The sequence below is a fragment of the Aulonocara sp. 'chitande type north' Nkhata Bay genome, linkage group LG7 (genome assembly GCF_057382095.1).
Source record: "Aulonocara sp. 'chitande type north' Nkhata Bay isolate Kocher_YH1m ecotype deep benthic linkage group LG7, A_spYH_male_GT1.1, whole genome shotgun sequence".
NCBI classification, from domain to species: domain Eukaryota; kingdom Metazoa; phylum Chordata; class Actinopteri; order Cichliformes; family Cichlidae; genus Aulonocara; species Aulonocara sp. 'chitande type north' Nkhata Bay.
The window spans coordinates 52,290,356-52,304,495 of NC_141350.1; the positions used below are offsets into that span (position 1 = coordinate 52,290,356).

The window sequence follows — 14,140 nt, forward strand, 5'->3', positions numbered from 1 at the left end:
AGGCTGCTGAAATAGCTTTATATTGCTTGCTGAGAATAACGGCAGTACTTGGTAATGGATTATTTTGGTCTGTGTCTCGCTCTTTTTTCTCCCTGCAGGGCTAAAGCAGATCCATGCCCTGTCCATCCAGGGGAACTATGAGCTACGTATCGACCTGGAGGACTTTGAAAATAACACAGCGTACGCCCAGTATGGCACCTTCGGAGTGGGCCTCTTCTCGGTGGACGCCGATGATGACGGATACCCTTTGACTGTGGGAGACTATTCAGGCAATGCAGGTATGTGCTGTGTACTCAGTGAACTCATTAAGGCTTTTCTTGGAAGACATACTGTGCACTCTGATTAGTATACACCATATTTGTTTTGCACATATTATTTTTTTCCCCTTCGTTCAACCTAATGGCAAACACAGCAGTGTGCGAAAGTCCAGCCAACGCCTCTCGTATTCTGCATTCCAGCAAATATAACTGTGCATTATTTTTGCAGTGCAGTAGACGTGTCCACTTGTTAAGCTTTGCAGAGAGTGCTCAGAGTGAGGGACTGCTAGTGTCTGTTTCTCTGCTCACTCATCATGAGATTCAAGCCAGCTACCTGTCACCTTGATTAAATTACTGCCAAATAATTGCCGTGCTTGACCTGCAGCGTAAACAAAAAAGCTGCCATTGAAATGAAGAAGCAATTTAAAGAAGCTTTGGGGAGCAGTGCTTTGAGAACAGACAGAGAGAGAATGGGGACAGATATGAGAGCGGGGAGGAGAGTAGTCGATAAGAAGGAGGGCGACTGGAGGAAACTGGGATGGGAGAACTAGGGGGACAGGTGTGGGAGAAAAAGAGGTAAATAAAAATGAGGATAGAGATATTTAAGGGACAGAGAAGGCAATGAAGCGAAGGAGGAAGAGAAAAATGGGTTGTATGTATGATGGGGTGTTCCTCCAGCTATGGCTCTGCTAAAATTCCTGTAAAACTCCAGGCCTGTCCTCTTCAAAGCCTGACCTTGAACTCGTTTGCCTGCTGGACATTTGAATCCAGTCAAATTATGGCTACTCCAACTCTCTCGGGATAGTCACACTCTCACGTCAGCTTCCCCCACAGCAGCTCTACTGTTATTATTAGTAGTATTTTCCATAGCTCTGGCTGCTTTTGATCAGCAGACAGGTGCTCGTTTCTACTGGGAGCAGCTGGATCTTAATGGGCATCAGAGGAGGCTGCCGGCCCCCAAGCCACCCAAGTGGCATCCTCTGCCTTGTAAATGAGCCTGTTTTTGCGCCCCTCCCCCACCCTTCCCCTTTTCTTCCTAGCTCTGGACATCATTGTACTGTTGACACCAGTAAGCATTTTTTTCCCTTGTTCTACTCCCCCACTATCTAATTTCTCCTAACATCAAGCGGCACACAACGTGAATATCAGACATGCCTGTCAAATTATTTTTCCTACCGAGCGGTTACCATAGTAATGCCAAATAGCAAGTGGAGCAGGGCAAAGTGAGAGGGTAAGAAGCTGTGCGGCCACATCCTGGGCAATTAAGGGCTGTTTGATGCCCTGACGAGCTGTTAGGCTTCACCTGATGACTGGTGAGCACTCTTTCATTCTGCTCACCACTTTATCCCTCTATCCATTTCTAGTCACAGTGTGAAGCCTGCTTTTTTTCCAAAAAAAAAAAATTTTGAAGGGGCAAAGAGTGGAGGAAATGTATGGGGAGTTTATTGGACATTATGAGCTCTTTCAACATCCATTTGCAGGAAACTTTTGGTCTACCGCAGCATCTGCAAGGGCGTTACTTTCATTTTCCTGGTGAATTTACAGCAGCGGCTCGCAAAACAGTTGTCAGTGTGAGAGGATTTGCCAGTAATAAATCTTTAAATAGTCAGAGCGATATTTTCAGCTGTGTGGATCAGATTGACCTTTCAGACCACTATTAGGTCCACTTAGGTGATGCAACTTGGCTGCGCCACATCCCTGCAGTGGTCTTTCATCACTGCCATAATCACAATGAGAGGTTATGGGAAAGAATGCCCTCTTATAGAATAAGTACGCTTTTAAAGCTCTTTGAAGCTGTTACAAAAGTTACATTATTATACTAAATTTCTTAAAGTGGACAAAATACCCTGACTTAGCAAAAGACTGAGGGGCAAGATGTAGGGGTAAACACACACCACATAAACAAACACAAAGACATAACCGGAATGAGGGCACAGAGGGCAAGGGGATGTGAAAACACTCAGACCTCGAGGGAGGGAAGAACAATATGGCCGTACCTAAAACCATGACATCAACATATGTGAGACAGACCATTTAGTATGTCTCATGTATCATCTGAAAGATTTGTATCCATTAACAACCTAATGAAATAATGAAATCATTTGGGGAGTGTTATTAAAAGGTCGCCACAGAACCTTTGAGTAACTGCCTACAAAGCCGTCTGACCTACTGCTTCAGCTAATGACAAGAAATACTCAGGAGGACACTGGAGCTGTATTTTTATTCCTTTATCTCTTTCTCTCTACAAAACAAAAAAAAGAATAATTGGAAAGTTGTGAGGTCTTTTGAAGTTAATCGCTTGTGTATATGTCTAATTACAGGTTTCTAAACCAAGAATGTTCTGATGAAAGATGTAAAGGAGATAGCTATTATTTCAGTAACACTTAATAATATATACTTTACTAAGAGAGTAAATCCCGATGGAATTCAATGGAATTTCACTTTCATTTATTTGAACAAAAATGCAATTATATTTACCTACAAACACAAACAAGTTCGGTTTTTGCAGGAAACAAAGACATAATTGTAATGTAAGTAAATTTAAGTACTATGTGGGTAATTTAGCAATGAAATCAGATTAATTATGTCACATCATAAATATGGTATACTTTTTGGGCCACGGGCCATAATATGGAGGGTTTTTTTATTAAGAATTAATTAAGAAAAAACAGGTCCCATTAAAATATGGGGTCTCGTGACATAATGATGGGGAGAAACCCTTTTTTAACAATGACTGTTCAAACATCCTCGTGTCCTGTAAAATATCTGATAGTTAGGCAAAGTTTTGCCACCACATAATACAGTCCGTGTTCCAAAAGGTACAGTGTGCTTACAATGTACGATGGAAAAAGTGGCTGTGGGGGTGGCTGTAGCTCAGGCGGTAGAGCAGGATCAGTCATCTACTGATTGGAAGGTTGGTGGTTTGATTCCCGGCTTCCCCTCGTCTGCATGCCAAATATCCTTGGACAAGATACTAACCCCAAGTTGCTCTCTGATGCATCCATCGGAGTGTGAATGTTAGTTAGAAAGCACTAAGAAAATTGTGCTTGTGCTTATGGGTGAATGCACTAGTTGTGTGAAGCGCTTTAAGTGCTCAGAAGAGTAGAAAAGCGTTAGATGAGAACCAGTCCATTTACCCAAAATGTTCTTTGTTTTTCCCACAAAATTACCAAGAAATGATGCAGTACGGAAAATGTTCTAACTGTGCGATTTGGATCGCGTTTCTTGTAAAATACCCAGAACTTAAATTTACTTACAGTCTAATTGTTCCTCTGTTCCTTCTAAAAACCTGATTTGTCACCGCATTATTCTAGTATTTCTACTTTTAAGTATTTGTAGGCAAGTATAATTAAACTGTAATTTAGTTTAAAAGGCAGTTTAAATTTCATTTAATTACAGTTGAATTACACTCTTAGATGCAGAACATATTTTTATGAAGTTACAGATTCATCTATGTTGTTTTATTCATTAACTTCAGTTATACGACTATTTTGTGTGTACTGACACATTCAAATTTAATTGCCGTTCTTTTCTTTTTTTTAGGTGATTCTCTGTTGAAGCACAATGGAATGAAGTTCACCACCAAAGACAAAGATAACGACCACTCGGAGAATAACTGCGCCTCCTTCTACCATGGCGCGTGGTGGTACCGAAACTGCCACACCTCCAACCTTAACGGCCAGTACCTGCGCGGTCAGCACACCTCCTATGCCGATGGCATTGAGTGGTCCTCCTGGACTGGCTGGCAGTACTCCCTCAAATTCTCCGAGATTAAGATACGCCCGACCCGCGACCCAGAGAATAAATGAAACTGACACGAGAAGGAAAAAAAAAAAGAAGAAGAAAATTTTCAAACATTATAAACCACAGTTTCTGACAGCTTGATGGAGTTACTTGTCTCGATATTGTTTATTCACTAAAACGTGCATCTTTGACTTTAGTTGACTCTGCTGTTTTCTCGTGATGTCTCTCTTCCATTTTTTTGCTCCTCTTCCTCGCTCACTCAGCTACTAGTCACCCTGGCTACCTTAATCCTTCCCGTGGTCCCATTCTTTGAGAAATTAAATAACCCGGACGCTCTTATTTTTGAACGTTTAGTTCACAAAAACAGCTTACCAGAGCCCTGAACCAACAACAGTCCACTGCTCCGGGTCTGTCAATGTGGTCCAGCCCCCCTCTGAAGTAAAATGGGTCCCCTGACATCAACCTGACCTAACCTGTGCTGACATGGCACTCAGTTCCACTGCCCACTCCTGTAAAATATGTGAAGACAACCGCCGTTCACAAAACATGAAGACAGAATATGGAAATTATTCAACCCCGCAAACCCCACCCCCACCCTCTGCAAAGAAACTCTCAAGTTTTACCAGGGAGAAGGGGACAGGGCAGTGGTGCACTACGTCACATTTACATCTTTGATCTGTCCGAATGAGCCCCGGCAGGGAAAGTGGCGAGAAGTATGGGCGCTCCGATAATGAGAGCGAGACGGAGAAAATGAGGAAACAATTTGACAGGAGCTAAATTGGTGGAAGGAATGGGGGGGGGGGGGCAGAGTGAATCAAACTGGGGAGATGAAGTAGGTGAAGAAGAAGAGGTGCAAGAAAAGGATGGGGGGGAAAAGAAGAGACAGTGGAGGATGTCATTCATCTGACTTGGACCATTAGGGAGCATATTGGGCACTTTGTCTGATCTGCCTGCCAGCTGAGTACTGGCCAACTGATGCAGCACTCACAGATGGTAACCCAGCACTTTGTGTGTGTGTGTGTGTGTGTGTGTGTGTGTGTGTGTGTGTGTGTGTGTGTGTGTGTGTGTGTGTGTGTGTGTGTGTGTGTGCGTGTAAGAGAGAGAGAGAGAATGTGTGTGTGCCTGAGACAGAGAGAGACAGACAGACAGAGTTCTCTAACACTATCAATTTCCTGTCACGGGTTCAGTAGAGCATCTCGATTGACTACAATGTTTAGCACAGAAAGACTAAGCATGATGCACGGCTGGCTTACCTGCACTCTGTCCAACTAAGTAGCTGAAATACGCCTGCAAGGGATGTAACGAATTAAAGCAGGAAAAGACAACAACTTAGAAGAAACTGATGGAGCCACTGAAAGAGACCCGAGGAAACTTCACGCCCCCCTTTCTTGTTTGTCCTCTCTTTTGTACGTTTTTTTTCCTCTCTCTGTTGTTTCCAGATGATTATTGTGGAATCGGTTTGTGCGATACGGTTTTATCTTGTCATGCAAACGGAGCGAAAGATGCTATAAAATAAGATTTGACGCTCTCAACCGCCGTCTTTTTTCTTCAGAGTCATGGCAACATCCAAACTGCCTACAGAAAACAAAGCAAAAAAAGAAAAAAAGATGAAGTCAGTTTAAAAAAAAAAGGAAAGAAAAAATTCACAGCACATGGGCGGAAAACAGTGCAATCCCGATTTTTTTTCCCGTCTCTTTTTTAAAGTCGGTGAATCAACTTTTTTTTGGATGTAATAAAAGCTTTAAAATATCTGTAGATTTTATTGTACAGTGTGTATGACTTTTAGAGCATGAGAATCTGTTTCTTACTATGCTACAACACAAAGAGAACTCAAACACATAGACTTTACAAAATCCACTGGTTCAAAAAAAGAAGAAGAAAATGCAACATGTGGAGCAAAATAACTTTCCCCCCCTTCTTATAAAATGAGCAAAAGGTGGGGAGTGGCGCTCCTTAGGCCAGATCCAAGTGAAGAAGAGTAACATGATTATCCCTTAAGCACATGCCCGCTCTAATCTGCAGCACAAATTTCAGTCTTTATGTCAAAGGCACAATGATAAGAGTTTTTTGAACCTCCTCAGGCACAATAGCTGCCTTGCTGGACATTTGCGACCTTTGTGATTACTTGGCTTTGGAGAGTCACTTGGAAGCAGTTTTGAATCCGTGCTAAAGGGTGTCGCTCCAGCTGACAGTGAGTTAACGTGTAGCACCGAGCAATGTTGCACTTAATACCTCTGACACTGGAACAGCTGTGAGTTTTTCTGTCATCCCCGGTGCTTTGATGAAGGATCCCGTTTCTGTGTGTGTTCCTGCTAGCGCCTCGGCTATGCACACGCGGTATATGTCACGTCGTGGTGGTGGACTCCTGCCACGTCTTTTCATCGAAGAAGCGCCGAAGACACGTTACACATGCCTGCAGATGTTATTGTGGCACAGAGTGTGCGGTGCGCTATTGTCAATTCCGAGACAAGCTGGAACTGTGCGGAGTCGCTCGAGGAGAGGGAATTGGACCGCTCGTTGAGTATGTGTGCGAATCGTGAGTATGTGCGTGTCTCTTTGCCGGACGGAGCGTCGGTATGCGTGAGCGCAAGCGTGCATCTGCAGTGTTTCTGTGTGTACACGTATATGCACATGCGTCGGTTTGTACACGCCCAACGTGCATGAGCCAGACAAGAGAACAGGAGGCTGGGTGTGTCTCTCTGTGGAATTCTGAAGTAATGTGATGCCTATGTACTACATGCCTCCCTCGCTATTTGTGTTGATAACAGAGAGATTTACATAATTCTAATAATGAACTATTACTTATTGTGATTGTGATCCCATTAAAATGGACACCACCTTCTTGGTACTGTGTTGAACTGCGCTTGTGCCCTCGAATCCTGACAACCCGCTCCCGAATTCTCTGTTCGCCTCAACATGACTTTGTGCTCACTGTATACGTTAGCGCTATGTTTCCCTTGTTATTTAAGTGTAAAGACATGTATTATTTGCCATGATGATCCACCACCCCACCCCTCCTTCCCTCTGTGTTAAAGGCCTTCATTGTCACTCTTTGCTGCTGCAGCTTGCTAAGTCTCCGATGGAAGAGATGATAAAAGAAGTGAAATCAGAGGCTCTGATAATTCCCAGTTAACCCACTCATTACAGAGTATCCGCACCCTCTCCATCGATCCGCCACGTCCCCAAACCCCTTTCTTACTTTGTACCTCCTTAATTGCCTTAGCCTGTGCTGCCAACCCCGGCTCCTAAATTCCTCTCTCTGCTCTTTCCGCTCCTAACTCCTATCCCTTTTATTGCTCTGTTTTTCTTCCCCTACTCCCATCTCCGCTCTCCCAGCCCGCCCATTCCTTCATTCCCAGCGCAGAACTAAGTATGTTTTTCTTTTTTCCTTTTATTTTTGGTGAAGTACTATAGATTGTTTTGCTGAATCTTGATACTGTGTTTTAATGTTCTTGTCAACATTTAATAAACATTCACATTTTATAAATGGAGCACACGCCGAAGCATTTGTGTCTCTCTCGCTGTCTCTGTCTCTAGCAGCGCATCCATACACATCTATAGGCGTGTGGTTCTGTGTTTGTAAGAAGCATTTAGTAGCCTTCTGCTTGTCAAAAGAAAAACTTGTTAACGTTTTGGAACATCAACCACGATAAAGTACCACAAAGCATGTCCTTGGTTTTGAAAGGTAGACTAAGCAGACAAAGAAAAGAAAAAAAAAAAGCTTTGGGTCTCTGGGGTCGAGCCACGTAGTTATAGCTTTGCTCGGCGAGGGTTTAGATAATATCAACTTTCAACAACTTTTCTGCTGCAAACTAAATGCAGAGGTAAATTGAATTTTTGTTTGTCAGAAATGATGCTGCAGCTATTTTAGAGTTGTTCCACAGAGTTGTTCCTTGGGAAAACTAAAGAAGACCATCACCATGCTCAATCAGGACATATAACTGCATGACTGGACATTGGCCCCATTTCTAGTATAAGTTCCAAGTTAGTTTTAGCATTAATTTCACATAAGTGTATACCTAAGTGCACGGAATGATCCAATACCTTGTTATTAGCATTAATAACTTGAAATAACACATAGATTTCTGTATGATTTTATCAAACTCTGACATCATTGTGGAAGAAAGAAAAAAAAAACTCAAAGTACAAGTTTTCTAATTTATTAAGCATAATAACAGTGACTGTCTCCTCCTCTGTTCAGCATGCCAAACAGACAAAGTGCACCACACCCACACAGTAAACACTTTTATTATGAGACACAGAAACAGAATATTAATGTCATTGTTTAAAAGTTGGTTTAGCCTTGGCTTCTTCCCTTATATGGAGCTGGACCCAGTGCTTGGTTCATCTTATACTTTCTTTACTGGACATCTCCCTGTAAGAGAAGAGCAGAAAAACAACCCCTCTCTAGACACAGAACCTGGTATCGCATGGGTATGGCGTTCTCTTTCAACACTCTATTCTATATCACTTATTTGTGTAATAAAAGATGTGACATAAATGTGATAACTGATAAAATGTAAATATGTGATATGAGGTGTTTGTGTTATCTAAAATAATGAGGTATATTTGTATTAAAGATAAAAAGTAAATTGCTAACAGTTTTGGCCCACTCTTCTTTACAGGATAGCATCAGTTTATTAAAGGTACTGAGGTAAGTTGGTGAGGATTTCCTGAACTTTTCTATCAGTGAACATTTCCTTTGTTGCTTCGATTAGCTGCTGTTAGGTAGCATTTGTGAAACTTTCTTTGAAATGGATCTAACATTGTTGAACTCAGGCTCTTAGCAAATAAAGTCTCATAGAATCTGAGAATGTAATCAAAGTGCATATCGGAGGAAAAACGTGATTTTGATTTTCAGGAAAGTTGAGCCTAATATTAGCTGCCTTAATGTTAGCAGGTCTGATCTTTTTTTCTATAAAACCTGTATTCTATATTTCTATAAAAATCTACAAAAACTACTACTGTTGAGAGGATAGTGCCAGTTTTTTAACACACCCAAATGCTTCACACCTGCCAACTGTCAAAATGTCTGCTTTAACAGAGGTGATCACATTTGCCAGTGGTCAGTTAATCAAGGGCATTTGGTTATTAGCACTTGGCTGCTATTTACTTCTTAATTCCCATGGAAGCAGTAAGTTTGTGCATAATTTTTCACATGACTGCATGGGTAGAGTAGCCCAAACATATTCAGAACAAATTTAGAGAGAAACATTCAAAACTTAGATCGCTGGAAGGACAAACATAATACAATTTGATAACAGCAAACGAGCAAGTGATATTTTCAAAGGTTGTATTGTGTGTAATTTTATTACTGCTCTGAAGAGCCGAGTGAAATTGTGAAAATAACAACTAAACAACAAAACAGTAACAAAATAATATTAGTCAGCTTTATCCTTCACTGGGCTTTCAGGTCTTTGTCCTTCGGCTCATTTTTAACTTGGTTTGAAGGCCACAATAACAATGTCTCATCCTGTTCTACGGCAGCTCAAGATCAAAGTTTACTCTAAACACTACATATGACTAATATCCAAATTCAGATCCCCCCTGTAAAAACGCATCATCAATAGAGCTCTTGATAAGAGGAAACCTCTAGAGCTGGAAAATAAAGCCAACGTGGAAGTGGCAAAAATTGCAGGTGGTGCCGCTTGAGGCTGGCTCCAAAAGAAGTCAGTCCCCACAGACTCCCCAGAGAGTTAAAATGTCTAAATTTTTATATTTTTATAGTATTAAAAGCAGATTTACAGCCTGGTGAAATGACAGTTGTGGTCTCCATAGTCTCCACCTTCATAGCAAGTGGATAAATGAATAAGGGGCAAAGACATGTCAATTGACAGGTGTCCCAACACAGGCAGCTGGAGCGTCTGCTTGGCCTCGTTAACAACTTGGAATCTTTAAATTGGACCAGTAAGTGTGTGCTGCTGTTGCCTTGTGGAGCATTTTTCATTTTCATGCAGACCATCCTGGGAAGTTTGTCCTACAGTTTTAATTGAGTGAAATTCTAGTGTTTTATCAGTTTGTTCACAAATTTTCCTCTTTAGTTCATCACACAAATGCTTATCACAAATTTATCATCTGAATTTTAACGAGTTTAATTATTTGTGTTTATTTCTTTCTTTTTTTTCCCAATGGAGAAACAATCTCAGACTCTCACAGTCACAGCATCCAATTGTCCATCGTGTAGTGAGCACCATCTCTTTGGGGAAAAATATCTGCCCTTTTATCTGCATTGCTAACAGTACCTGTGTTCCATTTGGTGCTGAGTAGGTAGTATAAAGTGGGGGTTTAGTCTCTTTTCTATTACAAAAATATATATAGCAACTTCCTTTTTAGGGATATAAAGGTTACAAAAGTGAAAGGGCATAAAAGAACACAATGAACTGAAAGATGCTACATTTTCAGCTTATACATCTTCAGAAACTGCAGTGAGACAGCCTGTTGACAGCGTGACATTTTCGACAGAAGGAGTTTATTTCGTAATTTCACTGCCATTAGCAGAGTACCCATTCAAAATGTCCCTGTTAAGATTATGTGGTTTAGGTGTATAATTAACAAACAAACATTAAAAAAAAAAGCCTGCTGAACAGAGCTCTCTACTCTTTACACTCAGCACAAAGAAGGAACAGGAATTAGCTTTAAGAGCAGAGCTATATAATCTCATAAAACAGCCAAATATAACTTCAGCATTTTATCCCCATTTTTACATGAGCAGAGTAATATTTAGTAGTTACTACAGACTGTAATGAGTATGATTTTACAGGATGCTGCACTGTATATAAGGCCACAGTTACACAGGTATAGAGAAAGCTTGGTAATTACTGGTAACTTTTACTTTGAAGGCCTGGTAACTACTGCTTGTTTATTCCCTAAGCAGTTGTGAATCATTGCTGTTGGTTGCTGAAAACTATTGAAAACCTACTTGTGAGTGCTTTGATGACTAGCAGATCACCCATAGTTTGTGTGGATGAAGCAGCATCTCACCAATCTGTCACCGTAAACAAAGACTGTTTGCCTTCAAATTAAAAGTTGTGCTTTCTGAAGGTGTGTTGGTTTCAACAGTAATGCAGACATTTTGCTTTGAAACCAAATGTTCTCCATTTCTGCATTGCGTTGAACTTTTGAACCCCTTTAGCTGTACAAGGCTGATGGAAAAGGACAACTTTTTCCAGCTAGGGTTTGACAAAAAGCAGCATCTGGTATCTTACAAGCACTACAAGCAATTGCCACAATCTACAGAGCCCTGCAAGGGACTTTTGCGCGATCCTGAGAAAGATCCTGCATTTATCGTACTTCAATAGGTACCCGTAAAGTTATCCAGGGTACTCCAGCTAGCTGTTTATGTATTCTACCAACCAAGTCCACCAGGTCAGAGTACACTTTGCCTCAAGTGTATCAACTGGTACTAAGAAGTCTCTTCAGATGTCTCTCACTTATATAAAAACCATGACCTGGAAGTGCATGGACTTGAATTAAAAACTTTCTGCGGGATCTTCAAACCCACAATTTTTTTTTTTTTTTTTTTTGGGGGGGAGGCTCCGTAGAAGTCTGCTAACAGACAACACAATCACAAAGGGATTTTTTGGTGAAGCAGTCTCTTTGTGATTATTACACCTAATTAACCTCAAACAACCAGTCAGGAAACACACCAGGGGTTCCCAGAGGTCAGCCAAGCTCTATACATGTGTGATTGAGACCAAAAAGAAGAAAGATTTGAAAAGTGAAGCCAGTGCAGCCTTCAAAATGGGATCTCACCAACCAATGAGTTGATCACAGTCATTGTTGGTGCTTCAGTCTTTTATATACAGTGTTTGCAGCCACTGCTAAGGCATTTGTTCTGTCTCCTCCCCAGAGGGAGTGAAGAAGACAACTGCAGTATCAAACAAATGGCTGAAAGTGTGACGATGACTGACGATGTCACTAAAAGCTGTTGTGAATGAGCCGTCATTGCCAGTGTCAGCTGAAAACAAGAGTTGGTCACAATATTAGGACGGCTTTATCCAAAGACCTCATTTCAACTGCTCTACCTCCTTAGGCCCTTAGCAATGCACTCATGAAGGATGAAGCTGATCGGAGAAACACACATATCCATACAGACAGATACTCCTCCCTCGAGAGTTAGATGACAGCGGTAATAAACATTTCATATCCTGTCCCTGCTCACTTTGGCACCAAACAGAATTCCTAACCAGCTAAACATAAATAAAGGATGCAGAACAAGTCAATGAAATTAACTGCTACATGTTAATTTGCACTTCTTAGAGCATTTAGAGCAATTATTAGTGAAGCCAGTGGGTGAATAATTAAATTTAATTCTCTCAGTAAGATCACACACTACAGTGTAGCATAAATATATCTCCAGTGTTGTTCAATTAACATATTGCTACTGTTGTCACCAACCAGTTATTTCAGGACTTATCAACACTGACATTACTTTAAACTTTTATAATGTTGGCCCACAAATAACATTTATGCATTAGTTTGTTGTCATAAGAGAAAATGTTTATTTTCCATTTCTCTCCCATACACCGCACTAGCGTGATGGCTAGCATGTAAGAATGGAAGACTCTTCGGTTGTTCAGGCATCACTTCTTGCTTGAATGATTTTATTGCCCTTATTGTTTTCTGTTTCCTACATCTATTGCTTTTCACATTTTGGCTGTGTCATTAGAGTCTGTATCCTTTCGTGCGCCACTGAAACATATTACTCGTTGCAGCTCTAGCAAACATCATGGAAAAGCAATTGTCTTGCATTTAATTTCAAGTAAAGTTCTGTTTCCTGTTGAAAACCCCACATGTGAAGTGAGTTCTCATACCATGCACATGGAACCAGTGCTGTAATAAGAAAGCCAGAGAAACCCCTGACGTTGAACAATCTTCTATGGATCCCGGGGGTGTTTTGAAACTGTGCACCTCGATTGCATTTCAGTTGTCTGTGTGTATAGCACATCTACTAATTACCCTGAAGGAGTGTGAGCTGCGATAGGGAGGGTGTCTGCTTGAAAGACTAGCAGTGGGGAAGGATGCCAGCCTTGTGATCGATCTCTTCAATTCATAGCTTAAAAGACCGCACACGATGTCAGGGACCGAGTTCTTATCTCTGGAGAGCCACTAGATGCGCGAATACATTCTCGTCTGGCCTTGACACAGCATGCTCACTGGTGGCGTCGTCTATTCAAGCTGCTTCAAAAGTGCCGAATTGGCAGGGAAAAATGTGGCTTGCTTATTTGTGAGGCTGTGTCAGGTGGTTTTAAATACCGTTTTTGCTCTTCCCACAGAGATCAGTCAATGAGCGGTGATGCAACATTACTACTGTTTTGTGCAATTCAGCTGCTATCCTGTGCAATTTGAGAACTTCCTTCACTTGAAGCCTGCTGCATACTTTCATTTTCTTTTGCAAATGCCCACTGATTGGCCTTACCTTAAACAACTACAGCATTGTCCTGTCTCATTTTTAATCTTAGGAATGGACAAAGCCCATGTTATTTTTTCCACATCAGCTTTCATTGTGGATCACAACTGAAAAGACCTGTTAGAGAACTGTCCACGGAGTGCATTTAGTGCCATTCTCTTAGCAAAATCCAAATCAATAAAAGCACAGGGTGGCAACGCAGAGGTAAGAGGCGTAAAACAAAACACAGTAGTCATTCTGTAGTTATTTTATTTTACTGTGGCATGAGAATCTCAGTAAGACTTACCAACATGCTTTACATCTCCCATTTATTTGAGAATAAAAGCATTCCTTCCCTGCATATCTTTTTAATATGGTAGCAGTGTAAGCGCACAGATGAAAGCAGAGCCATTAAACCCAACTAAACGCATGGCCACCTGCCTGAATGAGAGCATTGTATTAGTTCAGGCAGAGCACCCATGTCATGCTTTGCTAATCTATCAGCTAATCGCTAATCTCAGGGCTTTGCTATTAATAACAAAAAAGCAAAAAGAAAACTGTTCAAATGGCGAGTACACTGATCGTTGCTGCTGCTGCACTCATCCTCCTGCACAGTAAAGCTTTACCTACACATCCCTAATGCTAAATTTGATATAGTCTATCCAGTGGCTCTGACACTGACAACACAGTATTGTTGTTGCCCTGGCTTCACTCTGTGAACACCCATGGGGGATTTACATTACAGCCTGCC

General features: G+C 41.3%; 1 protein-coding gene across 2 annotated transcripts in view; it reads left to right on the top strand.

Moving 5' to 3' along the window:
* The window catches only part of fibcd1b (fibrinogen C domain containing 1b), a 141,310-nt gene extending 133,266 nt beyond the window's left edge, over positions 1–8,044 (top strand). For both annotated transcript variants that reach the window (XM_086301217.1, XM_086301218.1), the window contains 2 exons: positions 99–278; positions 3,801–8,044. In XM_086301217.1, the coding sequence (XP_086157343.1) occupies positions 99–278; positions 3,801–4,066 (446 nt within the window). In that variant the 3' untranslated portion in view covers positions 4,067–8,044. The remainder of the gene's footprint in view (positions 1–98; positions 279–3,800) is intronic.
* Positions 8,045–14,140: the final 6,096 nt, after the last annotated feature.